The 26529-nt window shown below is 40.3% G+C and overlaps 1 protein-coding gene across 13 annotated transcripts in view; it reads right to left on the bottom strand.

Annotated features, from left to right (window-relative positions):
- The window catches only part of ST3GAL3 (ST3 beta-galactoside alpha-2,3-sialyltransferase 3), a 192506-nt gene that overhangs the window by 140665 nt on the left and 25312 nt on the right, over nt 1-26529 (bottom strand). Inside the window, exon 2 of one of the 13 annotated variants that reach the window (XM_069023182.1) lies at nt 17746-17792. The exons of the other annotated variants lie outside the window; for them this stretch is intronic. Coding sequence (XP_068879283.1) covers nt 17746-17792 — 47 coding nt within the window. The remainder of the gene's footprint in view (nt 1-17745; nt 17793-26529) is intronic. 13 annotated transcript variants of the gene reach the window in all.

The following is a 26529-nucleotide window of genomic DNA, read 5'->3' as shown; positions in this document are numbered from 1 at the left end:
AGCTACTCATATCCAGCCAATTTCAGAGCTACAGGTTATTTCTGTCAGAAGTTGATGGAGATAAGCATTTTTTGAAGCAAGGCAGATTTATTTGCAAATACGCTGAGTTCTGCTTCCACAAACATAAGGAGTTCCTTTGCTTCTAGTTTCAAATCTCTTCCAGTCATCGCTCAGTTCAAAACCCTCCTGACTTTCTAGGAGACTTTTTGCTGAGACAAAGTGGCAGCTCAGTCTGTGCCCAATGCCTTTCCCCAAGCCCTGGAGTCTGCTCTACCTTTCTAAGGCAATCTTCAAAGGCTTTATCTTTCAAAACTTTTTAAGACACAATGTAAAACATACCCACTTACATGCGCCCTTGCTTTAGGTGCCAGGAATTGTTCACGCCTGAAGGAGCAGTCCCCAACCTTTCAGATACCTACTTCCATAAAGAAGCTAAAATATTTTTCTTCCTGCCTTAACTGAAGGGCAGCCTTTATGCCCAAATCATTAAATCTGACACACAGTAACTTGCCAATATGTACAGCTTAAGGCTGCACACACACCACACTGCCAGTCTTTTACATCTGTTTTCATGTTAACTACAATCTTTTTTTCAGTAGCTCTAGCAGCTTAAAAAAGAAAAGGAAAAAAAAACCAAAACAACAAGATACAGCAAAATCCAAATGTAATTCTGGATCTCATCCAATCCGTCAGAAGAAGCAAAGACAGCACAAGCACTCACTCAATTTAGAAGGCACTCAGTGCCAGGAATAATGATGGCTGAGACCCCACCAGCCAGACTGCAAAGCTGCTTTGGGTCACTTTGTGTCAACTTTAAAATAACGTTGCATTGGGACCTATGCTCTGGGTCACTTTCCCCTCACTCCCACCACCCGGTTAGAGCATCACAAATTGGAGCAATACATGAATCTGCTCCATCATCCCCCACAAAACAGTGCTGTGCAGGGCTACCTGAATGCAGTCCATCACAGCTCCTTGGGAGTGTGGACAAACGCTGTATGAGACCCTGTTCCACTGCTGTGAAACCAACAGAAGGATCCCATTTCATTCAGGAACCAGGAGCTCGAAGACAGACTCTGCAGAGACCCTCAATACTGCTCTGGGAACAAATTTAAACTCAGTTTCAACAATGCTCCATACAGGACCCAGAGATGAATCTACCTTTGAAGGAACACAACTGGATTAGCACAGTTCTGTTCTGTAGTAAAAAAAAAACCCCACCAAAACCAAACCTCAAAAAAACCCACCTGCAAATCTGAGGTGACTACATTTATTGCTGCACTTACACCACAGTCCAGCTAAGCCATCCAGGTATATGGACTGATTGTATTTCAAGGCAAGGGAGGCATTTTAAATGTTGCTGACCCCTTACCTTTCTCAGGGCCTGGATAACTCCTGGTGGCCTACACCACACTCCCCTATCTCCAAGACAGGCAAATTAAATTATCCATCTTGCTGCATATATTGTGCACCTTAGCTCTGGGCATTTCTGTAAACCAGACAAGTATTTTACTGCTACTCATAACAGATTGCTGTATCTTTTCCAGTACTCTAGTTTCCGAACAGAAAAATAAACGAAGATTTGGATCTTCACAAATGAGTGATGATCCTGACCAACAAACTGCAGATTTGTAGGAGACAAACAAAGTCATGCTGAAAAACACCTGAAGTTTCATACTCCATGCATACCACTAGATAAGCATTCAACATGCATACTGCACTTAAGAGATGTATGGAAACAGCTCTTAAAAGCCCAATTGTGTCAACGTCTCAAAATCATGTAGGAGCAAATACATGGACTCATTTCCAATACAAAATACAATTGCTTTGATTTCATCATTGAAGAAAATGCAATACACAAACCAAAAAACAAGCAGTGGCAACACATAATGAGAACAGTAAATATAATCCACATTCAAACAAGAACTGTATATAAACTGTATGTTTACCTAAGTGCTGTTTCAAAATTTCAGTTAAGATTTTTATAGTAAGTCCCTCTGAGAAGCCACTAACTTTTTATTGCTTTTTACAGCTTGTCCCTGGAAGGATTTGTAGATATTTGTCTTAACCTATTGGAAACCAAAGAAGCTGAACCAATAACTTTTCCTATCTTTTTTTTTTTTTTTTTTGTTTTTTTTTTTGTTTTTTTTTTTTTTTTTTTGTTTTGTTTTGTTGTTTTTTTTTTTTGTTTTTGTTTTTGTTTTTGTTTTTTTGTGGGGGGGGGGGATGTTTTGGGTTTTTTTAAGAAAAAAAAATGCAAAACCAGACTTCAGCAATAAAGTAACTTCCCCAAGAAAAACAACATGATTGCGTGCTGCTTTGGAAGTGGTCCTGAGAAACCACAAACCGTCAGTCCCACTGGAGTTATAAGAGTTTAATAATAAAGGCTTAACACAGCCTCAATACCACATACCATTGCAGCAATACACTCCACAGGCCAAGCCAAACAGGGAATATGAGAATACATCACAACATAAGGCTGTGATTTGGCACATCCTCATTCAGACAAGCTCTGAGGTCTGCATTGCTTTCTTGTATGCATAATCAATGTCTCCCATTCCATACCCCTGCTCTCCAGATACTCTGATGGATTCCTACAGAACTGCAAGCTGTACTGAATAACATTTAATGTAATTTATACCTCCAGAGCTTGATCAGAGACCAGATAGCCTGTAGAGCTCCATCAGCTGGACTGGGGATGGCAACTGCAGTAATATTAACTAATAAAATTTTGATTCAGAGTCAGAATGATAAGAAAAAAATGAGGTGCTTCATTTTTATTACAGAATTAGAACAATATCCATAAGGGTCTGTCATTCATCTGTCTCCCTTTTTCTGCTGAGTACTGAAAAGTATAGGATCAAACATTCCAATAGCCATCAAAATTTATTTTCTCTTTGGGATCAATATTCTGGAACATGACATACCAGAGAAGGAACATTTAATGTGTGAAACTCTTCATAACTTGCTGACAAAGAGATCAGTAGCAACAAAAACTATTCTTATGTTTCACCAGTCAGGAAATGAAGCTCACAAAAGCAGTGCACTCTCAAAAAACATGCAACTGTCAGGATTCATTTGGCAAGAAGATCCCCTGCCCCAAAGAAAAAATATTTTGAGTAAGACCCACTCTTATCATGACTCTGCAATATACTGGATAATTCTTATATCCAAAGAATTGAAGGGAACTTAATCATTTCAGTCCTGTCTTACAGAGATCTTGCTTAGATATCTAAAGCATGAATATCCTTCCTCAGGTTCAGTAAAGCACAACTGCCTGCACTTTAAAATTACTTGACAGGGCAACCGCCACTTCCTAACGCATGGTTTCACATGCTGAAGATGGATTTAGGGAAGGGCTAAGTAGTTTATTCCGGTTAATGACAAACACCATCCTACTAACTTACCAAGTTAATGTTGGGCTCCCCGTTCCCCCAGCTTGGTCTATTTTGCTTTACTAAGCTCTTTCTTCTATAGTGCCAAGGACTTTCCTACTTGACACCTTTTTCTGAGCACAGTGAGATAGCTCTGTGTTAAGGGCACTGGTCACTACAATAACATCTTTTGTACCACAGTTCAAGGATGTTCCAAGTTACTCAGATTGATCATTTAAAACTCAAGGCACCAATTAAGACATTGCCTAAGCTCCACTTCACACAGCACCAGTGAAGGTCAAAGGAAACACATATAACAAAGGAAACACTCTTACTGGTAATCTCAGCTCCTACACACTTACTCTGTCAAAAACAATCAGTAGTGCTCCCATCTTTAGACACCACAAAGAGTTATGATCTCAAGTGGATTGTTATAGCAGCATAATTCTAACATTTTCAATATCTAAGATGAGAAATTACTTATAAAGATGACACATACAGAGCACAGGCACACTTCCTAATCACAGATGTGAGAGCTAATAGCAGCAAATAAAGGGACTGCAAGTTTTGGCAAGCAAAACACATGCAGAGATTCAGTCCAGTGCTATCTGCAGCTGATAGGAGACCCAGGTTCAAGTTTAAAACTTAGTCCCTTTATGGGAAGGGAAAAATCACTTGGCAACAGGACACATCTTCAGCAACAGGAAACATCTGATTGTAAAAAACATTTCCAATGAACTCTGGATTTAATAAATTGTCTTAAAACAAGGCTGCACTAAATTTGAAGGCCCGTCCTGTGTGCCACCTGGCTATGCCTATTTTGATACAGAGATGTGGGAATAGGAGGATGCTTGTTTCACATAACATACATGTGAAGGAAGATTCACCCTCATTTGAGAACACACATTATTGGGAGATACCATAAGAATGGAAATATTTCATTCTTAACTAAACAACAATTCACTGTACAAATAATGCACTGTACAAATTAAAAAGTTTCTGCATTGTTGCTCTAGCTGGTATCTCTTTAAACACCATCCCCATTTATCAAAGCACACAGTACTAAACAAGACCCATAGGTTCTCTCTCCATTTCTGTGGCTGACCCAAAACACCCATTTTATTGATGGCTGACTTCATAGCCAAGCTGAATCCCAATTCCTTGGCCATCTACTCTGCCCAGACATCAGGTCCATTTTGTGCTTCAGCCTGGAGCCAGCCAGCTTCCACACCGGGAAACTTGACACGGAGCACTGAGACTCAGCACAAGCTCTGCTGCAGGGAGGGCAGGCACAGCTGGCTCAGAGTGAGTCTCAGCAAACTAAACCACAGCCAATAGAGTAATTTTGCTGTAACCCATGCAGCCCTGAACAAGTCCTTTGATTAAACTGTTTCTCATCTGTAGAAATAAACAATCTGATTTTTTCCAAAGACCCATGGATAAATGGCTTGAGAACTAAGAATGGATATAGCAAAGTATTGTCACTTGTCTGGAGAATTTAATGTGACATCAAGGTCTACTGCTTACACTGTAAACAGAAAAGTCATTCTCTATCACCTCTCAATTTCCTGTCACTTAATTGAAAATACAGCTCTCTTAGTGATACTGAACTTGAGAGATGTAGTAATATTTCTTTAGGCAATTTTTATTAATTTCATGGAACCTAACCAACCTTTCTACACTTGCTGTTTTGTGCATTGCTCCTTTTTCATCAGGACGTTTGTTATGAAGTGGTAAATGAACTGAACAAGAAACAACACTCATGTTCCAAACAGATGTATTTTTAAAATGGTCTGAGCATGAAAATTTTCTTTATTCTGCAATGAATGAATGGAATGAAAAGATGTGGTGTCCTGCGCCAGCTGGCAAATGCTTCAGAAGGATATTACATTGCTATTGTCTTTAGCAGCGCCCAAATAACCGTTTGGTGGCAGGAAGGGCTGGTATGTTTTACTCATAAGATCAGTATTTATTTGGATCTACTACATAACTTTGCAGAGCCATGACCAACATGGTGCTTCACTCTGAGCATCAGGGATGTGCAGCTCCTCTGTGTCCACCACAGCTCCCTATTCCAGGAGAAGGCCAACAACATCGGCTTCTTACCTTGCTCCTTCCAGAAGAGAGATGGACAGTTCCCAGAGACAAAGGAGAAGGGGAGATCAAGGTGCTGCAGGCATTCAGTGAAAATATACTTGGCTTTGAGGAACACAACTGTAGAGAAGGTATAGAACTACCATAAAGTCACAAAAACACCCAGGCCAAGCTCTACCGATAAAGCTGGTATCCAAGAGGTTCTTGACAATGAGAAATCCTTTCACTAATCCCAAATAGACTCCAAGTATTTTAAGGAGCTCATTATCTCCTAAGCCAAGCCTCATATTTTGGTTTCAATTATTACTGTAGAACAAAGTCAGTCATACTCCCAAATTCCATAGAGGAACATGCAATGAATTACAAAACAATACAATTTCTGTCTTTGAAGATAACAATCTATGTGGCAAGACATAAAATGGGTACTGGCAGTTGGGGAATTACACAGCACAGAGAAAATTAATTCTGTATTTTCATATTGCAAAAAAAGTATATATTGTTAGCTTAGATACTACAAAACACAAAGCATTTATAATTAGAAATAAATTGCTTTACTCTTGTAGCACTTTTTCTAAATATGGACATGGGCTTTTACCTCAACAAAACACAGTTTAAGAGCTGTGTCTCAAACTTACATATACTCACACAACTGTCAGAGAACTCTGGAAGGTGGATGCACATTATTTTCTGTTTTACATAAATGAAGACATCTACATGCAATGAATGACAATCAGGACAACAACTATTTTAACAGCCTGGTCTTGGTTTTATGCCCACTGGAACCACTCAACTACTTTTTCCTCCCTTTCCCTCACATGGAAAAACCTTTTCCTTTTCCGAGCTAGCTCTCAGGAACCCCTCCTTTCTCAAAAGCAGAAATACAAATACTTCAATCAGGAAATTCATATTCTTGAGTTTGTTTGAAAATTATCTACAACTTACGATATTTAGCCAGTGGTCAAAAGCTTCCCAAAACCTTAAAGCACACAACATCTGGCCAACTACCACAATAGCTGCCAACAAAGTTGTATGTAGAGTTTTACAGTGAGATTTGTCATCTTTCCTGGCTCTGCCTGGAGCACAAACAAATCACAGGAAGCAGTAAGGTACGAGGCATGAGCATAAAACATCTCCTGAATACAAGTATTTTAGAGGCATCTTGTCTAGAAAATGACCTTGCTTGAACTTCTTTTGCATTACAAGGACCTGGATCATTTATTAACACAAGAGGTGATGCTGAACAGAAAGTCTGCCGGATCCGTTTTTCACTCACATGTTTTGCAGTTTGGGGCTAGGGGGAAGTTTGTGGGAATTTGTTTAACTTTTAACAGCATCGCCACAACCGATTCCAAAATTTGAAGAGATTTCTGGCCCATCAAATCCTAAAACTTAGTAAGTTTCCAAAACATTCTAAAACTTCCAAACTAAAATTTTGATTTGAGAGGTCCTACACAGAATGTGATTTTATAAGCAGTGGACATACACAGAGAGATATGGAGCATAAGTTCTTCCCAAGCTGACTGGCTTGAGGAGCAGCTTGTCTTTACCTTACTGACACACTAACTGGTCTACAAAGGGCATTATGTCTACACAAAAGCCTCCATGTCCTAAACACTGACACAAGCAAATCTGAAATAAAGGTGTTCCCAGAGTATCTGACTATGAAAGCACCCATACTCAGAGAAAAAAAACAAACTAAAAAAAGCCCCCAAAACAAAAACCACAGTAACTGAACAGTGCATATATTCTCATTTCCTATTATTTTCTTTTACAGAAGTGTTTGATTGAATTTAAAAAAAAAAAAAAAAGGTTCATCAAAACATAAGAAAAATAACTCAGGGATGGACTAAATACTGTCAGTAGTGCCTCATTTCCATGTGCAGAAATTGCAGGACAATGAAAAACTTATTGAAATAGCAGCTGCAGGAGTGGAAGTTGATCACCACACACACCACCCAGTCCCTGGACAAATACAGCTGGAGACAATCTAAAGGAAAAGTGTTCCTCCTATCACACCACATACAAAAATACAATGAATCCCTTTAAATTAGCACTTGGCAGAGAAACAAGCCAGTGAGGGGAAAAAAAACAAAAAAAAACAACCAACCAAAAAAAAGCATTAGAATAATTCCAAGGCACCCAGGCGGTTAAATAAGAAGAAACATTGGTTCTAGTCTAGGATCAATGGAATTAAACTGCTGAGTACTTCCCTGAAGTGTTTCACAAAGCAAGCAAGCCTTTTTAAAAAAAATAACTCATAGTGTAGTTTCCAAGTCAGCAGCGGCTAAAAGCACAATCAAGCAGCCACTCCTCTAAGTGGGAAAAGAGCAAAAAAAAAGATGCCAGTCTCACCTCCAGCTACAAGAACTTTTACTGTCCATGGATAAATTGTATCAAGAAGATCCTTGTCAGTCAGACTGAAGCTTACAGTGACACAAAGCTCGTGTGCTAAACTGGAACAGGCAGTAAATTACCGGAGAACGGCAGAGAACTACACCGCATCCAAGCCTATTGGGTGACCCTATTTGGGAAAGCCACAGTGCCTCTTGCATCTTTGCAACAAGCAATCAAAATGCCTCTGGAAAACAAAACTAAATAAGAAAACCCACCCCAAAACCAGAAAGGAAAGCCAATCCACATCAATGGACTACTTTAATGAAAATATTGAGACAAGGGATAATCTTGCTTAAGAACAGTAATCCAGCACCCAGCAGTAGCAGCATCACTGAAGCATTGATATTTTTGTTGTTGTTGAAGATCCTGTGAAACTGCCAGCTCTACTTCACCAAAAGTTGAAACTCAGAGATTTGAGAGATGCCAAGAACAACTCCCTAAGTCAACTTCCACAAAGAAAATCCACTGTAATCTCAGGAAGACAAAACTTCCACAGCGCTCCACAACAGACTCCATTCCTTATTAGCATTTCCAGCCACCTGCTGAAGTGTGCTTCCAGCCAGGATTTCACAGGCTCACTGGGATTCACGAATTTTAGAGTTTCACCAGTTCTGGATTACTCAACTAGCAGAACTCCTTATAAAAGGCAACAGTCATTTTATTAACTTTATTCTAAAACAGCTGCCTCATCCAACACGACTTCATTTGACTGGCAAAAAAACCCAACAGCTTGATGTTGGCAGGTCTGGGATCAATTCAGAAATGGAAAAAGGCCTTTTCTTGGTTTGTGACAAGTCATCAGTCTTGGCAACTTTTTGGCCCTAAGTTTGACTATGAAATTGCCTGCACAACTGAGCATATGATAAGAAAAGAGAGGAGAGAATTAAGTGAAGGGAGACAGCAATGAGTAGGGCATTCTACAAATAAAGAATATTGCAGAAGCCTGAGACAGCAGCTCACAAAACACAAAGGCCTGCTGGTCACTCAGAAAAGGCAAACAGTGTTTCTAAATGGCTTAAGCTGTTGGGTTTTGAAGTCAGGGTTTGGTTGTAGGGGAAGAGATTCTTTGGTTTTATGAGGTTTTAAAACTGTAATAAAAGAGCATCTTTCCCAGGCTGGATAACCTTGACGTTCCTTTTAAACCATACTAAAACAAACATGCCGACCAATTCTCCCAAACCAAATCAAGAAATGGCAACACTAACCATGGTAGATGCTATTCAAGGCAATACACAAACCTCAGCATCTCAAGGCCAAGGACTCCATATGGAGAAACACAATCCAAAAGCAGGATTTAGGGCCAACTTCAAAATTGCACATATGGAAGAGAACTACAACCACCTTAAGATCCTCACTGCATCCAAGCAGCTCGTTATCACCAGCCCCAGGCCCACAACACTTCAGAAAAGGAAATAAAGTTATCAGTTGAAGCAGAGCACTTTCCCACAGCTGGTTTTAATTACGCTAATTTGGCAGTAGTGACTGACAGCAAGCAGAGCCTTCCCAAATCACTTTGCAAGCATTTTTGCCAGCATTTCACCATCTGTGATAACCAGGAATACTTGATACTAACTAGGATCTGTCTGAGGTACAGCATTTTAGAGCCGTGCATCCACTCCTTTAAAATCTTCTGGTACCGCCACTGCTTACAGGTAACTGGAGCCACTGCTTGCAGATAATGAGGTGTTGGGAGAAGATGCACAACTTGAGGAAAGGTATTGGATAAATTCCACTGAGAAAACCACTCCTGAAAAAGCAGACAGATCGCTTGCCAGAATCCCGTCATACCTTGGCCATACCCATGGTACATGAAACTTATAAATGACCACATGGGTATTGAGGAGATTTTGGAGATGTAACAAACAGAACAGCCTATATAATTTCTAGGCTAGTTGTCCAGGTTTTTTTTTTTTGTGGATACATGCAGGATATAGGGCAGGTTTACCAGGAAGAAATGCTTTGGGTTACACCATAACCTCAGAACAATCCAGCGTATGGCCAGACTGTGCAAACTAAAGCCCCATTAAGGCAATGGGAAAGGGTCTATCAAGGGCTATTAATGTTAATGATAATCTTAATGACATATAACTAGAAGGAAATTTTTTTCTAAGGTAAATCTGTGACCAGCAATCAGAGTGGCAGACACTAGTGGCATCAGTACCAGCAGTGGTACATGAGACCAACATACATAAGGAACAGATGGATCAGTAAATGTAAGCTAAGAACATGCCAGAAGAAAGTATAGCCTTCTGCAGGAACACTTAGCATGTACCCAGACCTGGTCTGTCTGGTTCACTCAAGATATGAATATCTGATACAAACACTAGTTCAGATTAAAACACCGACCTGGCCAACCCCAGTAAATGCTGATTGCTGACATTAAAGCCAGGGAAGTTGCCAGGAACCAAGCCTTATGTCTCAACCAAGGCAAAGGAAACAATGAAAATTGCAGGATCATAAGTCTGGGCTTCACAAGAGCAGAATTCAGGGACCAGGTTCAGAAAAACCCACAGGATATGGGCCTTGGGAGAAGACTGGTGCAGGAGAGTTTGCTCATTTTGAAGAATGACCTCCACCATGCTCAAGAATCCTAGAGCCAATGTGCCGAAAATCAAGAGATGGTACCAGGAGCCCCACATGGATCAACAAGGAGTTTTGACCATACTTAAATACTAAAAGAATGCACACAAGAGGTAGGAGCGGGGACAAATGTAGAGACACTGCCCTAGTGTGCAAAGACAGACTTGGGAAGGTCAAATCCAGCCTGGAGCTGAAAACAGTCAGGGACAAGAATCGCTCTACAAGTCACTGAGCAGTAAAAAGAAGACTAGGGAAAATGTGGGCCTCCTGCTGAGAAAAAAATATGGAAAGCCTGAAGAAATGGGCAGGCAGATCTCATGAAGTTCAGCAAAGAAAAATGCGAAGTCCTGCTCCTGGAGAGGAATAACTATGCCCTATGGGCTGGGTGCCAACCTACTGGAAAACAGCTTTGCAGAGAAGGACCTGGGAATCTGGGTGGAGCAGCTGATCCAAGCCAGCAACATTCCCTGGTCACAAAGGTGGCCAACAGCCCCCAGGGTGGGGGGACCCTTCCCCTGGCTCAGCACCAGGGAGGCACTGCTGCAGGGCTGGGGCACTGCTGCAGGGCTGCAGGGCTGGGGCACTGCTGGGCTCCCCTTATAGAGAGACACATTGGAACAAGTCCAGAGAGCTAAGATGATTAAAGGATTGAAGCATCTGCCCCGAGGGGAGGCTGAGAGAGATGGGATTGTTCAGCCTTGAGTAGTGAAGGCTCAGGAGGATGTTAGTAATGTAACCTGATGGGAAGGATTAAAGTAGGCAGAGATGGGCTCAGAGCTGAAGTGCCCAGTGAAAGGACAATAAGGCAATGGGAACAAACTGAAAAGCAGGAAATTCTGTTTAAACCTAAGAAAAAAACAACATCTCTACTATTAGGGTGCCTCCTAGTTACAACTATTTTGGGACTCTGTGAAACACCATTGTTGTAAATAAGTATTGCTCTTAGGATTTTGGTGCAAGTACTGCCCATCAGTTGAGACTGCTTCAGAACAAATTAAATGCAGAGGAATCAACTGCAAAAAAAGACAAGCCTTCCAGTCTGCTGGTAACACTATGCCAGGCAAAAAGTCTTAACAATGCATTAAAAAAGTGGTAACTGAATTTCTCCCAGATAGAGCACAGGGTAAATCCAATAACTACAAGGTTAGGGTTCACTTACAAAGAATTTCCTTACGAGCATAATGAAATACATTGTTAATGGCTACTATTTGAGTGCAGGAGTGAAAATCCAATGATCCTACAGAGGTTATGATTATTACCCATAATAAACTGGTTTTTACTACTGGCTTTCACAAAAGGAGCAGCCAGTTAAACTCAATGTGCAAACTGGAGTGTTCTGGCCAGGAATTGAGTTAGCTCGCAGGATCTAGGCAGTTTCTCTACAGTTGTTCAACATGCTCAACATGACTGAAGTGTCCCGCACTGACAAATTCCCCCATCAAATTTCACCCATCAGAAGACTTCAAGCAGGTGAAAATTTACATAGTGATGCTACAGAAGGCACAGAAGCTTCCCAGCACAGCCCCAAAAAGCCCATTCCCCTATGCCCCTTCCTTTGAGCCATCGCAAGGACTCCCCTGGCCGAAAGGCCAAACTGGCAAAATGCCTTTTGACTTTGGTCTTCTGCTGTTTTGGACTAGGCTGGCATTGTTTGCCACACCATCAAACAGAAACAGCTGGCTGAAGGTGAGCTGTAGAAATACGGGTTAGGGTTGAAGCACAAAGAATGCACATTTCAAAACACAGTTATAGCCAGTTATAGCTAGTTTGGCTAGCAGTGTTTGCTGTAGCCAAAGCCCAAAAGCACATTAATACCTTTCTGCCCACTCCTCCTCCTCCACTGTAGCTCTACACCTATCAGATATCTCATCTTCTGCTCCCAATAGATTCCATCACTAAAAGCTACCCTGTCATCCCAGAAACATGCAGAAGAATGAAGACAGACCAGGGAAACAGTTATTGGGGCCGATGAATAATTTTTCTTTTTCAAGCCTGTCTATATAAGGTCTTCTCTCAATGAAATCACACTGTAGTACCTGTAAAATTACCCACAAGGACAAACCATGATGAGAGGTAGACTCAACACGCGAAGTAATTCAGTGAGTTTGCTACTATACCTACTATATCTTGTACCTACAAGGGGCATCTTCTGACACCACGGCTTAGATCACTTTGCAAAGCAGAAATCTTCACTCACAACGTAGTTCTTTTTGCCAGTTTAGCATCAAATAAGCCCGTATCAGAATCCCATGGAATCACAGAATGTTTTGGGTTGAAAGGCATCTTAAAAACCATCTAGTTCCAACCCCCTGCCATGGGCAGGGAGACCTTCCACTAAACCAGTGCTCAAACCCCTGTCCAACCTGGCCTTGAAAACTTCCAGGAAGAAGGCAGCCACAATTTCTGTGGGCAATCTGTTTCAGTGCCTCACCACCTTCACAGTAAATAATTCCTTCCTACTATTCAGTCTAAACCTACACTCTTTCAGTTCGAAACCATTTCCATAAGCATAAGTACGTTACAGTAGTCAGAATTGGCAGCAACCAAACTGAAGGTGTCTCACTTCCATCAGGATTATCAATTCCAACCCCAAATTAAAACCAACCTCAAGGCCACACAGGATACTTTGGTAGCAAAGTAAAATTTAGGAAATGTTCACACGCTGTGTGGCCCAGCACATCACTGCAACTGCCCCCAGCACAGCTGTGCCATGACAACTGCTCACAGGGTGAGGGGAGGTGGTAAATTGGATCACTGAAAAAGTATGGGACAAAAGTCACCAAAAATAGTCCTTAAAAATGCTACTATGTAGTCACTTAGAGCAGATTTACCACAAAAATCAACATACTGTGTAGCTGTACTCTCAGAAACTTAGATTTGGAAAGCTCAGGTCCTTTCCACAGAACTGAAATGATCCCTGGCAAAACAGTAACATTCCTTAAAAGCGAGCCTTAAGTAACAGCCCACCTGTTGACAGTCACATAAAACACAACTCTGGTGAACAGCAGCCAGAGACTGTGCAAGAATGTGGTAAATAAAATACAGGAGGAGAGAGTAGGACTGCCCAACAAGAGATGGAATAATTGCAACCTTATCCCCAAACCTTTACTGTTTTTTTTTGTACTTTATCTCCAGTAGAAAAACTCTCTGGAAAGTTCCAGCATAATCAGCTCCTCAATCTAGAACAAAGAAAGAACAGTCCTTCCACAACACTGAAGGACAAACAAGCTGTATCAGGATATACATCTTTGAAGCACTTTTTATGACAGCAAAACTAATGAGAAAACATTCATACTTAATTGGAGGATTGTCCACAAAACTACTTAGTAAATCCATAAATGGATCTTATGAAGACGAGGTGGTGATCCAACAACGACTAATAACGTGTCAACAGTTCCAATGAACAACATATTAGGACCAAAAAAAATTTCCAAGCTCAGTGTGAAAAACCTCATTTTTTATCTTGCACCAACAGTACCCTCTGCTGTTCCAAAGTTGCACTGCATAAGGTGACATCCAGCCCTGACCGTCGGGAACACTCAATTAATCAAAAGCACCTACCTAGCTTTATTCATTAATTATCTCATTTCCTGTAAAGATGTTCCAGAGGTATTGGTTTCTTCCTACTACAGAGCCAGGTTCTGGGTTGATTATGATATTAATCTATTTATTGTCCCAAGACCACCTTCTGTGATTAGAAAAAGACAGTTTTAGCCTTAAAAATAATTTTTAAATTAACAAAAAGAAAATAAATTGAAGACTATCCTCTAAGGAAGACAAGACCAAGTCAACACCACAGTAATATTTTCTGGATCATTTCTATAAAGCCAAAAGGGGATTTTAGATTTTAAATTCAGTGTATCATTCAACAGCCACACATAAGAGAAATCCAAATATTCTACCACAAGGTTTCTCAAAAATCAACTTGTAGCGGGTTTGGTTTGTAACCAGGCAGAAACACCAATTTAGTGTAGTGGTTTGGTCTAAAATACTCAATTACTGTTTACCATCTGTGAGATAAGAATTAGGAGAAACGCAAAGCAGGCACCAAACTTGAAAGAATATAAAGAAGTTTATTAACAGACCTAAAAGAAGAAAAGAAAATCATACCACACCTTCAGAACACTTCTCCTCCCCACCCCCCCTTTCTCCCTTCTCCCACTGACAATGTAAAAAGACAACCCTTGAGATGTTCAGTCTGTTTATCAGTCTGTTCAGTCCATTTAGGAAGAGGAGTCTCTCTTGTCCATGCTATGAAAACATTATCACAACGAGCCAGCCGCCTGGGTCGGTTCTCTGCTCGCATGCGAGTCCCTTCCCACGACTTGCAGCTTTTCCCACAACTGCTTTCGAGGGTCCACTCTTGAATTACTGGGGTATAAATTTAAGTTTGAGCCGTTCAGAAACAAAAGTTCTCTTCACCCATCTCTGGGAGCATTTCATCTCTAAGAACAGAGGCCCTTCTCCTTCCCTGGGAGCAAAGGGCCCTCCTCATCTTCATCTCTAGGACTCTCTCTGGAAGCATCTCTAGGAACTGAGGTTTTCTCCTTTTCCATTTGGAGCAAAAGTCCTCATTGCTTCCATCTCTCCCTGTTCAAATTTCTCATTAAATTACAGCTGCTTCAGCATCTGCCTATCTCAGCGCAGGTGCTTTTGCTCACAGGTACAAGTTGAACACTCCACTCCCCATGCATTCATGAAATTACAAGGGGTACTCTGATATAGCATAGCTTTACAACAGAATTTCAGCTTTAAGCATCTCCTCTTTCTCTTCCCTCAGGTTTTCAGCTCTTCACAGCACTAAAAGGGTTAATCTCACCTAGGCCTTGCAGCTGGAATATCACTTATCACTGTTGGTCACATGATCTGTGCCAGACAGCAGGGCAGCTTCAGCTGAATCTTGGCCACACTGGAGAGAGGGGGAGCCGGGCTGCTCCAGCTGCTCATGGCAGGGCTGTGGGGGGGTTCCGCAGGTGGAACAGGTCCATCAGCTCCAGGATGGCCATGGCCTGGCCTGAGCAGGGCCCGGGCTGGGCCCGCTGTCCCCCGCACAGGGCCCGCAGCCACCTGTCCCAGCACTGGAAAAACAAGACAGAGCCCTGCCCGGGGTTTCCTATTCTTAAGTGTGCATCACAGAGGCGGTCACAATTTTAAGTGGCTCAAAGAATTGTCCATATTCAAATTGGCCATCTGATAGGTTCTGTCAGGTCACAGAGGAAGCTGTAAGCACCCCTTTGCAAGAACATCATTTCTGGGACTATGCTTGCTAATCCATGACACAACTTGAAGGCTACATCCCATCTGGCAAATGGCCCCAGGGATAACAACACAGGAAGACTCCTATATTTCTGATATCCTATGATAACCCACCACCCATCCCCATGCTGGAAAAAGGACCATCACACTGCAGATCAGCACAGAAAACGCAGAAACGGAGAGGTGAAGCAGAGAGTCCTGTAGGCTTCTCCTGTGGTGGAGATTCCAGACCCATCCACGCAGGGTCACTGTGAAGCTTCAGCAAAAGCCCTGAACATGAGGAGACACCACCCTCACAGTGTCCAGCTGATGATCTTCACTGGCAGAGAAATTCAGAAACTAGGCATGCTACTGTTCTTCTCCCTTCATGTGGAAGGCAAGGTGAGGGAGGATAAGCACAGATTGTATGAGCACTAAAGGGGAATAAAAATGCCCGCAAGTGTGATTTGAAGCACAGGCATCTCACCACAGGCAGCCTGAATGAACAAGCACAAGGAGGAAGAGACATACAAGAGCAAGGAATGCTCTAACTAGATTACATGGTTAAGATGACTGTGCCAGAATTGAACTGTGAATGAATAGACTGAAGTATAATCCAGAACTACAGAAAAAAAAAATAAATAAAATAGAACTCCTTCAGTACAGAGAAGAAACAAACTTGTACAACTTGCAATGGAAAAGAAACCTCTACTGCCTGATCTCAAAAGCTTTCAGGGCAGAGTGACATGACAGAAAATGTCTACAGAGCTTGAAAGGAAAAGAAACCCAACAAAACATGTTGTTCTTAACTATATTGTCAACAAGACACTTCCACACAGTTCAGTGTCTTCTTCTGAAGCAATGGGAGACAACCTTTGACCAAAGGACACAACTTTGAAGCTTCAAAGATGGTTTCATGTCTTTCCATCAAAGCAGACTTAGAACCACATTTTCATACATTTCACAGCAACATGACTTCCAAGGGTGTGGCAAGTATACAAATATTTGATCTTGGCAAGGGAGCAAAGTACTTCTGAGGGGATTCAGTGGTGTTGTAATGAGTTATAGTGAGCAGCAGGCTGATCTGAATTGGCACCACAATATTGAAAACCCCAATGTCTTTGCACTGAAAAGCATGAACTAGAGCACAACTGCAAACCACATTTTTCTATTCCACTCATAAAGATAGAGCCTCCAAAGAAATACATGATGGAGTACCACACTCCAAGAAACATACATACAAGTTATAGGATATTTAGAAGTAACAATGATCATATTTTTTTTTAAATACTACAATAGAAAGATTATAAAGCCCAAATTTGAAGAAAATAAGACTGCAAGAAGCTTATCAACTAATCTAAAACTCATAAATACATGTTGAGGGGAGAAGGAAAATTAAAACAAGAGAGGGTGAAAGTCAGAAAAGCTTGCAATTGACTGCGTTGTGGCCAAAGTGATTATGAGTTGACATGAGGAAAAATTTGTCTAGAAGGAAGAACAATTAAGCACTAGGACAGATTGTCCCAGTTTCCATTATTAGATTTTATAGAGTACTTATGACCTATGTTGGCATAAAATGATGTTAAAAATATTGTTTCTAAAGGCCCAGAGAAAGACCTCCTGTAGTTCTTTCCAGTGCTGTTTGCTACAATTTCCCATGAAGGAAAACATTTTGAATAGCCATTATTAAAATATACAACTTCTAAAACAAGTAGTAATATTTAAGATCAGATAATCAAGAAAACACACAGTACTAGAAATCAAGTATATTAATCTACACTTTATAAAAGCATAAGACAATCAGTTTACAAATTACATATTTACTCAAGTATCTTAGAAAGTATCTAAATTTTATACAGAAGGAAAGGAAACTGCCTTGTACTTCCAGCTCGCTCCCCATTGTTTCTTAATGCCAGTGAGGTAGCTGAACTAAATGACAGAGTGCCAGGACTACAAAAATGCAAGATAACAGCACTGAGGTACATAAAAATATGAAAATAAGTTAAATACTAATTTTTTTTCAAAACTTAAATAATTCTTTTGGAACTTAACACCATCCCTTTCTTACCTACAGACTGACTGTTCAGGACTGCTATTCTCATATCTTGCTGCTGTCTGTGCATTAAAAAAAAAAAAAGAAAATTAATGTTCAACTATTTTTAGCATTAGGACAGCAATAAGGAGGCTTCTCCTTTATGGCCAAAGAAACATTATTCTTCGATACAACCCAAGTCCTAAGAAGGTTACAATCACAACAATGTAACTTCTTTCTCAGTACAGTTGCCCAACATCCATCTAGAAATTTGAGACTGGCTCAAGCTTGCCCTTTAAGAGAAGCCAAAAAACATATGCCTTGATGGAGAAACACATGGAAGAAAAGAGAAATTAAAAATTATTAACATGGATTTGCTCCTATCTTCAAGATGAATCTTGCAATATGCAAGCATCTCCACAAGTTTATAATCCTGTCAGAGCCAAACATTCAACATGCAATTGCAGGGGATTTATACCCCACATGACTCCATGTAACTGCAGTCCCCAAACATTTTATTGGACCAGACAGACATTCCAGAGATGAGGTTTCACACTGTACAGGATGCAGGAAGGGAACCACCCAGCAATCAATGCAAAATGAAGCCTTCTGGAAATATCCATCCCACTAACTCCCACTGGGCACGGACAAAGGAAATACCACAAATAACGTTTTTTAATTAAAATGTGCTATAGAGTGTACACAGGCACACACTAGGAGGAACTTATAAAAAACATTATAAGACAAAATATCCTAGAAGAGGAGTACACTTACGTCTCAGCTCCTACTAAAAGAAAAGAAATTATGGTATTTGTTACGGATTAGTAGCACTGGAAATCTCACCTTTCAAGGACAGTAAGTGGAGCTGCTATGAGGAAGAGACAACCACTGCTGTTGGTGCAGTCACTGCAGGCAGACAGACAACTGTGTGCAATGGCTAAAAGGACTCAAAATGGAGATGAATCAACAACATACAACACTGTGGTTGCCACCAGCACATATCTTATTGCACAACTAATGAAATACCTCCAGTGTTCCTATACCACAGAGTTTTGAATCAATGAAGCAATTCATGGGAGAAATTTAAACAGCTTAGTGTGGATGCCAGACTGAAAAAATAAACTACCTCAAAAACAGTTTGGAAAACAACATCTGTGCTACACCAGGAACTGCAGAACTTGAAGAAAATTGAAGAAATGTGTAGAAAGTTGATACAGGATCAAATAAGCAATACAAATGCTCAAAAGGATTAGTAAAACCAAACTCAAGTACACAAGGGAGATTTTAAGGATACTACTCCTTTTGGATGCAACACATTGCAGTGCCCAACTCCTTCTGAAACGGGCTGCGAACCAAATTTATAGTCATTTCAATAATGATCAAACCCATGTTCAAAACTCCAAATATTTCCACATTTTTAGTCACAATCCAGACGTGCCTATCATTAATAGCTGGCAGTAGCACAAGTCATTAAAACGCAGCAGTGTTCACACCCAATCCAGCTATTTTCAGCAGCACTGCCTTCCCCAGAGGGAGCCAATTACAACACACATGGCCCCCCTTGCAACCATCATCTTCACATGAGTCTTCAGCTTCTGATTACACAGCAGTCAGTAACAGCCATCCTCTTTCAAACAGTTCTTTGTTATCCCAAGCTTACTAAACAGCTGTGTGTCAAGCACTCAGAGCCTAAATCAGTAGTATTGCACAAACAGCCACTGCCTTTCCTCAATGACCTTCTCATCTGTTGAGTTCTGAAATTTCAAGAGACAGCCGTGATTAGTTTGGTAATTACTTCTCACACTGTCTTCTGGTCTTCCCTTTAAATCTACAATTATAAACAAAAAAAAAAAAAAAAAGTGTAGGCATATGGAACACATACTCAATTCCCACTCCCTCCTGTGAGTCCTTCAGGGGAAGGAAGTGACAATGGCCATAAATTACAGATTAGGATGTTCTGACTGGACGTTAGGAAAAATGTCTCTACCAGAGCACAATGGAACAGGCTGCCCAGAGGGGTGCCTGGTGCCTTAAATCTGTTTTTCTACTCATCACTCTGTTCTATTCTCCCTTGAAAGTGACTGCTTTTGGACTGATGCTCTTGAGAAGCAAAAGGCCTTTGAAGCAGCAACATCAATACCTAAATTGTTATTGCATATTCAATACATTCAATACTGTACATTCCATATTAATTGTCCCTTCCTTGATCTTGCATTTCTTCAACAAACTCCAATACAAGCACCTCCAGTGCAACAAATGCACAATAAAGGGTGTCTGAAACAGAAGGTGACATACCCAAAAGTATACAGAATGATTTAACTGACATAAAACAGCAAAAAGGTTTAGAACAAGGGGTAGAGGGATACCCAAATATAAAAAAACTCCAAACCACTCCAAATGACAATGAACCCTCTGTTCTACTACATCATGCCTGGTCTCTAGTGAGGGCTACAGACAAACAAGGGATTGTGCAGATGATCAAACACCAGGGCACTTACACAAGGCCTGTGAGGAGAGACTGAGGCAATGAGCTTGTTTAGCATGCAGAGGACAGCACCTGGGAGGCCAAAGGGCAGCCCTCCAGCACCTGCAGGAAGCTCCCGAGAAAGTGGAGCCTGGTTCCCAAAGTGCTGTGTGGTGGGATAATGAGAGGCAGTGGGCAGAAGTTGAAATGAGAGGTTTGGACTGTTGGATGTAAAGAAAAGTCTGTTCACCATGAAGACAGTGAAGCATTGGAAAAGACTGTACAGAAAGGTTGTGTAGTCTCCATTCTTGGAAGTTTTCAAAACCTGACTGGATAAAGACTTGGTCTCAGCTAACAATTGATGCTGCTTTGACCAGGAGGTTGGACTGGAAGTTTTGTTACATTCCTTCTAACTAGTGCTATCCTCTAATTTTGCAAAATCTTGCTATATTCTTAAAAACCCTTCAGATTTTTTAAAGGTATTTTAAACCTGAAAGAATTGGACATTAAAACTAATCCATGTAGATTTATTTTCCTCTAGCTTACCATATCTGGACACATAATATAAGATGGAAAGGGTTCTTTTCCCCACTCTTTACATATTACACATGTAGGCACACAAATGTAAGAGAGTAATGCAGTTACCTTTAGTAAAAGAGCTCTTTTTACTACGAAGCCTGCAATGATAATGGTTAAATGGAATCAGAGAGAATACACAAATAACTCAGGTGAGAGAAGCAAAAAAATTTCTGCTTTAAACAACAGAATAGAGACGGAGATTCTGAATATTTCTAATATTTCTGTTTATGAATATGGCTAATTCTGAATATATCCCAAGACTAATTCACAATCTCACCCTGCTTTGCTAGAATAAATCTACTTTCATCTTCAAGCTGATCTCATGTCAAGAGTTACCATGTGCAAATCTAAGAAGTACAAAGATTAGTTGCTTTCAAAGAAATAATGCAGTATGTGCACTTAATCTTTCAGGTGCTTACAACATAGGAAACATTTGGAAGAGCACAGCTTCAATTACAATATATTTCTTTCCAAGTAAGTTCACATAAATCTGTTTAATATTTTGAAATACTATTCATTCTCCTTTCTAATCTGGCTTTCTAAAATCTTGGTTAGTCACACATTCTTAGTCTTTCCAACTTCTGTGCAGATACTAAATTATTTTCTGAACCCAGGTAAGATCTTAAGAGCCTCATTGTAATTTCTATCCAGGGTTAAACATTCACTACCCTGTCCTCTTAATCACCTTTTTAAAAAACACATAGAATACTTTGCCATTCACTTAGGGCAATTTTATCAAACATTTCTAGAAAAATTAATTATCTCTCCATCTTCTTAACTCGTTTATGTTTTAACTAGGCTTTAAGGGTGCTTTTTCACACAAGATCATTAGTCTGGGAAGCTCAATACCATGTGAAGATGGTAACAGAAGTTCTTATACAGGTTTGCAAAGTAGCCAGACAAGTTTATGTCATGAAGGCTTAACAGGCACTGTTACAAGAAAAGATAACCTACCTGTCTGAGGAAACCAAAGGTCACACATTGAAGGAAGATAGGAGAATGGGATGGGAGAAACAACAGTACCTACTAACCCCACTGAGTTTTCTGAGACATCCTGCTGCTTGTGCCTCTGGGCTGAGCAGGGGCAGGACTTACCTATACAGATTTTGCCATGAAACATGAGACATATACAACAGATGTGCTTCTCAACACAAACTTGTCTCCCAGCATTTTTATTTTACTTCTTTCTTTAAAGTACCTGAAACTAAGAGCAGTAGCTGTTTCAAAAATTATAAACGTGCCATCATCACTTGTCAGAGGACTCCAGCAAATTTTCTTCAGTTCCCATATAAATTCTACCTGATGAAAAGCAATTCAAATTTTCAAATGCATCCACATAGTCTCCTCCTCCACTTCAACCTCTGCAGAAGGATCTGCAGATTTTCTGGATCTTCCAATGTTTCAGGATTAGAAGCATCCAGACTTTCTCCACAGCACCAACCCATTAGATAAGATTAAATAGTAAGAACTTTTCTTCTCTCTCCTCAGCTGGCAGAAGTTCTTTAAATAGAACAAGCGGTTTGTAAATAAATGAAGTAACAAAGTCTGACTTCCTAAGAATTTTAGATTTGTCTGTATTTGTCTGCAATAATACAAACATGATACTTGAAACCTTACATTCCTCTGTAATCTCTCCAGATGCTTTGGGCAAATACAGAATTTCATCTAAATGTAAAAGAAAAATATTCCATTGATTAGGAAAGACCTTCTGAACAGGAGTGTCAGGAGACAAAACCAGACATTTGTCACAAGATGGGACTTAATCAGATTATGAAAATAGCTATGGGCAACAGCAGCGGACTGTTAAATATAAGTAGATATAAATAGCAAGGTTTCTCCAAATTAAGTTACTGTAAAACCAAATTACTCCGTGGAAGGTTTTCTTAATGTTCACCTGGGGGGTGGCAGATGCCAGTCTGCAGCCGCGAAGGAAATAAGGAAGCTCTGAGATTTTGTTTGCGGGGTTTCTCGCGGTTTATTTCCCAGCATCTTTGCCGCGGCCGTGGCGGGCGGGAGCGCCGGGGCTCTGCTGCCCCCGCGCGGTGCCCGGGCGCCTCTGCAGCCTCCCCTTCCTTCCGCACCGGGGGGGGGCTCCGCGATGTTCCAGGAAAAATCCTGGGCTAGGCACGTCGCTCTGGCCGGGATAGATTAAAAATAACATTTCCTAAAGAGCTGGAGGAAGAGGGAAGAGAAGGCCTCTGTATTTTCACACTATGTCAGTTCCCTGGACCAATTCACTACACAAACAAGTTTTTTAGAATGTCTGAACGCAAGCCAAAGGAGCAGAAACCGCTTAGCCAGGAGCTCAGCAGAAACTTTCCAGCACGGCAATTCCATTTCAAATTACCTACTCTGTCATGTTATTTAGTCTTTACAAAGACTGAAGTATTTAACTGGAAAAAAAAAAAAAACAAAAAAAAACAAACGAGCACAGAACCAGGCAAAAAACCTTAATCCTCACAAAAAAAAAAAAAAAAAAAATTCCATGCAACTTTCACTTTAAGTATGAGGCATGATGTGTCCTAAAAAATAAAAAAATAAAAATCACTGCTTATAGAAACAGACAAGTATAAAACAAGAAAAAAAATGCTCACACAGGAAGAAATACAAATTTTTCATATAGCCATCTCAGACATTTTTATAAACAGGTCCTTGAAGAAAGAAACCATCCCAAGATTAGTTAACACTGAATGGGGACAAGGATAAGTAAAGCTACTTATGGGGTAATTCCATTCCTGCAAAGGCACAAACAAACACACGACTGCTGAGCAAAATATACTTACACTACTACAAAATTATGTCAAAACCAGCCATTAATACACAACGGCCAAGATGGTTTGGGGGTTTTTTCAAACCTTTTGACCACATATTTGCATATTGATAAACACAATCAAAGTAGCCCTAAATTCCTGAAATGACATTAAAGTCTGCAGTAAAAAATTCTTATCTTAGCTCTTTTTTATGCTACAATTACAAAGTTTTCTGGAAACGAGTGAACTTCCTAATACCAACTTTTTTGCCCTTACCCTAATGGTTCTTCTCGCTGCTCAATTGCCATTTCCTCAAGTCAGAGTTAATCATTAAGAAGGAATTCTGCATCTGCGTCAAGACTGTATCAGAAGAGTGGCAAATCCCCTACACAACATCAGATATCTGTTGTCTTTCATCCATCCCCCCATCCTTTTACACAGGAAGTGTAATTTGCATAGGAGAGTACAGCATGAAGAGTACTTAGCTCTAGTTTATGAGCTATTTTTAATTCGTCTTGGGGGAAAAAAAGAGTATTAGTAACTACATCAAGAAACAAGATGTTCAAAGGTCAAAAAACACCAACCTAAAATCCCTTCAGATTATGGCACAGTTTCTAGTCATAGAAGGACTGTTTTATAATACAATATGCTGTAACTGTAAAACCAACCTGGTGGGAAATAAAATACACAGCAAGCAGAAGTAATATATTATACAGTACTGAAGCTTTAATGTTTTTCTAATGTGAATAAGGCCTCTTTTTCAATCACAGACTGGTTTGGGTTAGAAAGAACCTTACAAGATCGTCTAGTTCCAATTCCTCCACTGTGGGCAGGGGACACCTTCCACTAAACCAGGTTGCTCCATGCCCCAGCCTGGCCTTGAACACTTCCAGGGATGAGGGATCCCCAACTTCTCCAGGCAACCTGTTCCAGCACCTCACCACCCTCAATTCAGTGAAGAATTGCTTCCTCATACCTAATCTAAACCAATGCATAAACCTATCTTTCAAAAGTTTAGAAATATTCAAACTATATTTGAAGCATTGTTAAATGTGAGGCAAAATTAGAAAATTCAATCAAAATAAACACATTTTTCCACTGTAATTCAATCTGCAGTCTTTACATTGCATTAACTCAGGCTTTTGTTTTTAATGAAGTACCTGACCCAAACACAAAGGCTCTGGACTCAAAGATATAGAAAATACTATTAAAATGAATCATAATGAAAAGTAATAAAAGCCTTTCCATTGTTCAGATAAGGCACTTTTAAACAGAGGTTATAGCAGCAGTGCTAGCAGAAAAAAGCAGCATTACTAATTTCCTAGCAGTTTAATGGAGAACCGCCCATGCTCCACTTGGAACCTGATAGAATTGTGTGGGGCAAGTCTCACAAGGCTGAAAAGTCTTTGCAAGTAAATTCACAGTAATTAGGTTCCTAATTATACCCAGAGCATTAGTGACTGCTATGGTTAAAACAGCCCGAACTGTTTCGTTATTCCTCTCTTTCTGAAAGCTCAGTCATTCATTGTTTGAGCAGAAATTCTAGAAGTTTAGTCTGTGCCCGAACATATATTTTTTTAAAGTTTAAACAGAAGAACAGAAAGTCCTGTGCTTATGTACAGAGAGCAAAATTAAACTTTTCCACTATAAAAAAAAATACTCCCTGGTATTGAAGCAGCTAGAAAGCGTGAAGCACAGAGCGTTTGATGAGGCAAATCTGAAGGCTGAAAAGCCCCAAACCAGCATTCACAACAGTTCAGGTTGTACACTTAGTTCTGGAGGCACTTGCACAGATGCATCTGAGGCAGCTTCTGGCAGCAGTTCACAGTAGCCACATCATACCCTAATTACAGTACCTACGTCACTCCACCAGCACTGCCCATGCAGACCACTTTATTATTAATACAGGACTCTGAAATACTGCCCGTGCTTTTACAAGCATCAGCAGATGACCTCTGCCCCAAGCAAGCAATTTCAACATATTGCTGCCCTCCTGAACTACAGACGTAGAACATGTAATTATGGGACAGTGAGTCTCATTTGGCCAACTGGACTGAGATGACAAACCTTGAGCCCTTTATTCTATTCATAGCTCTGCCCTTGAGCTGCTGCGTGACACAGAAAAATTTGACTTTCCTGTGCCTCAGCTTCCTCTGCCTTCCTGAGTCAAGTCTATTCATCATCTGTCATCTTAAGAAATGTGTCTCAGTACATTTTTTTTATTAGGGTCTCTGGGCACAATTACTGTTGAGAAACAATATTAACATAGTATTTTATAGCTACTCTGAGATTGGTTCATTTGTAACAGAGACAGAAAGATGCAATTGAACTTGTAACTTATTAACTTTGCAACAGGAAAGGTAAGCCTTCAGAAGTAGGAAGCCATCTGTTGGGAAAACTCAGCTTTTATTGATTTCTGTGCCATCTTGTACCACTATTTTTTTTAAAGCATACATGCACCTGTCCACAGTGCTTTGAAAGAAGATAGTCCTTGGAACATGCACACTCATTGTAGTTGTAAAAGATATCAGTTAAACTTTTCTGTAGTTATTAACTGGTTTTGTTCTGTGAGTGATTAAGGGGTACACTTCCCGCACAGCTGCAGCTCTGATGACTCACACGTCCAAACACTGAGACCCACAAGGTAACAACTGTGGAAAAGTGACATGCTGCAACAGGGACTGAGTAAAGTAGGAGGGATCCTAGTGTGATATGAAAAAAGTGAAAGACAAGAAACGTGTATGTTTATAAGCACTTAAAAATGGAAATAGCTGATTTTAATGCATTCTGTTCTGGTTTTTGGTGGTTTTTTTTTGGTTTTGTTTGTTTGTTTGTTTGTTTTTTGGGGTTATTTTTTGGAACTGAGCAAGAAATACTAAATTCTGACCTTCGGAGATATACATTTCTTGGATTGTTGAGGCCTTTGGTTATGCAAAATACCAAGAACTGGTTGAGAAACATCCTGTAGTTTCTGTACCTGACTAGAATTTCGGCACTATCCCCATACAGTTACTTCCTCAGGAAAGC

This window comes from Aphelocoma coerulescens, chromosome 8 (assembly GCF_041296385.1).
Source record: "Aphelocoma coerulescens isolate FSJ_1873_10779 chromosome 8, UR_Acoe_1.0, whole genome shotgun sequence".
NCBI lineage: Eukaryota > Metazoa > Chordata > Aves > Passeriformes > Corvidae > Aphelocoma > Aphelocoma coerulescens.
The sequence above is the reverse complement of the archived record's forward strand: the minus strand, read 5'-3'. Positions and strand labels throughout refer to the sequence as shown.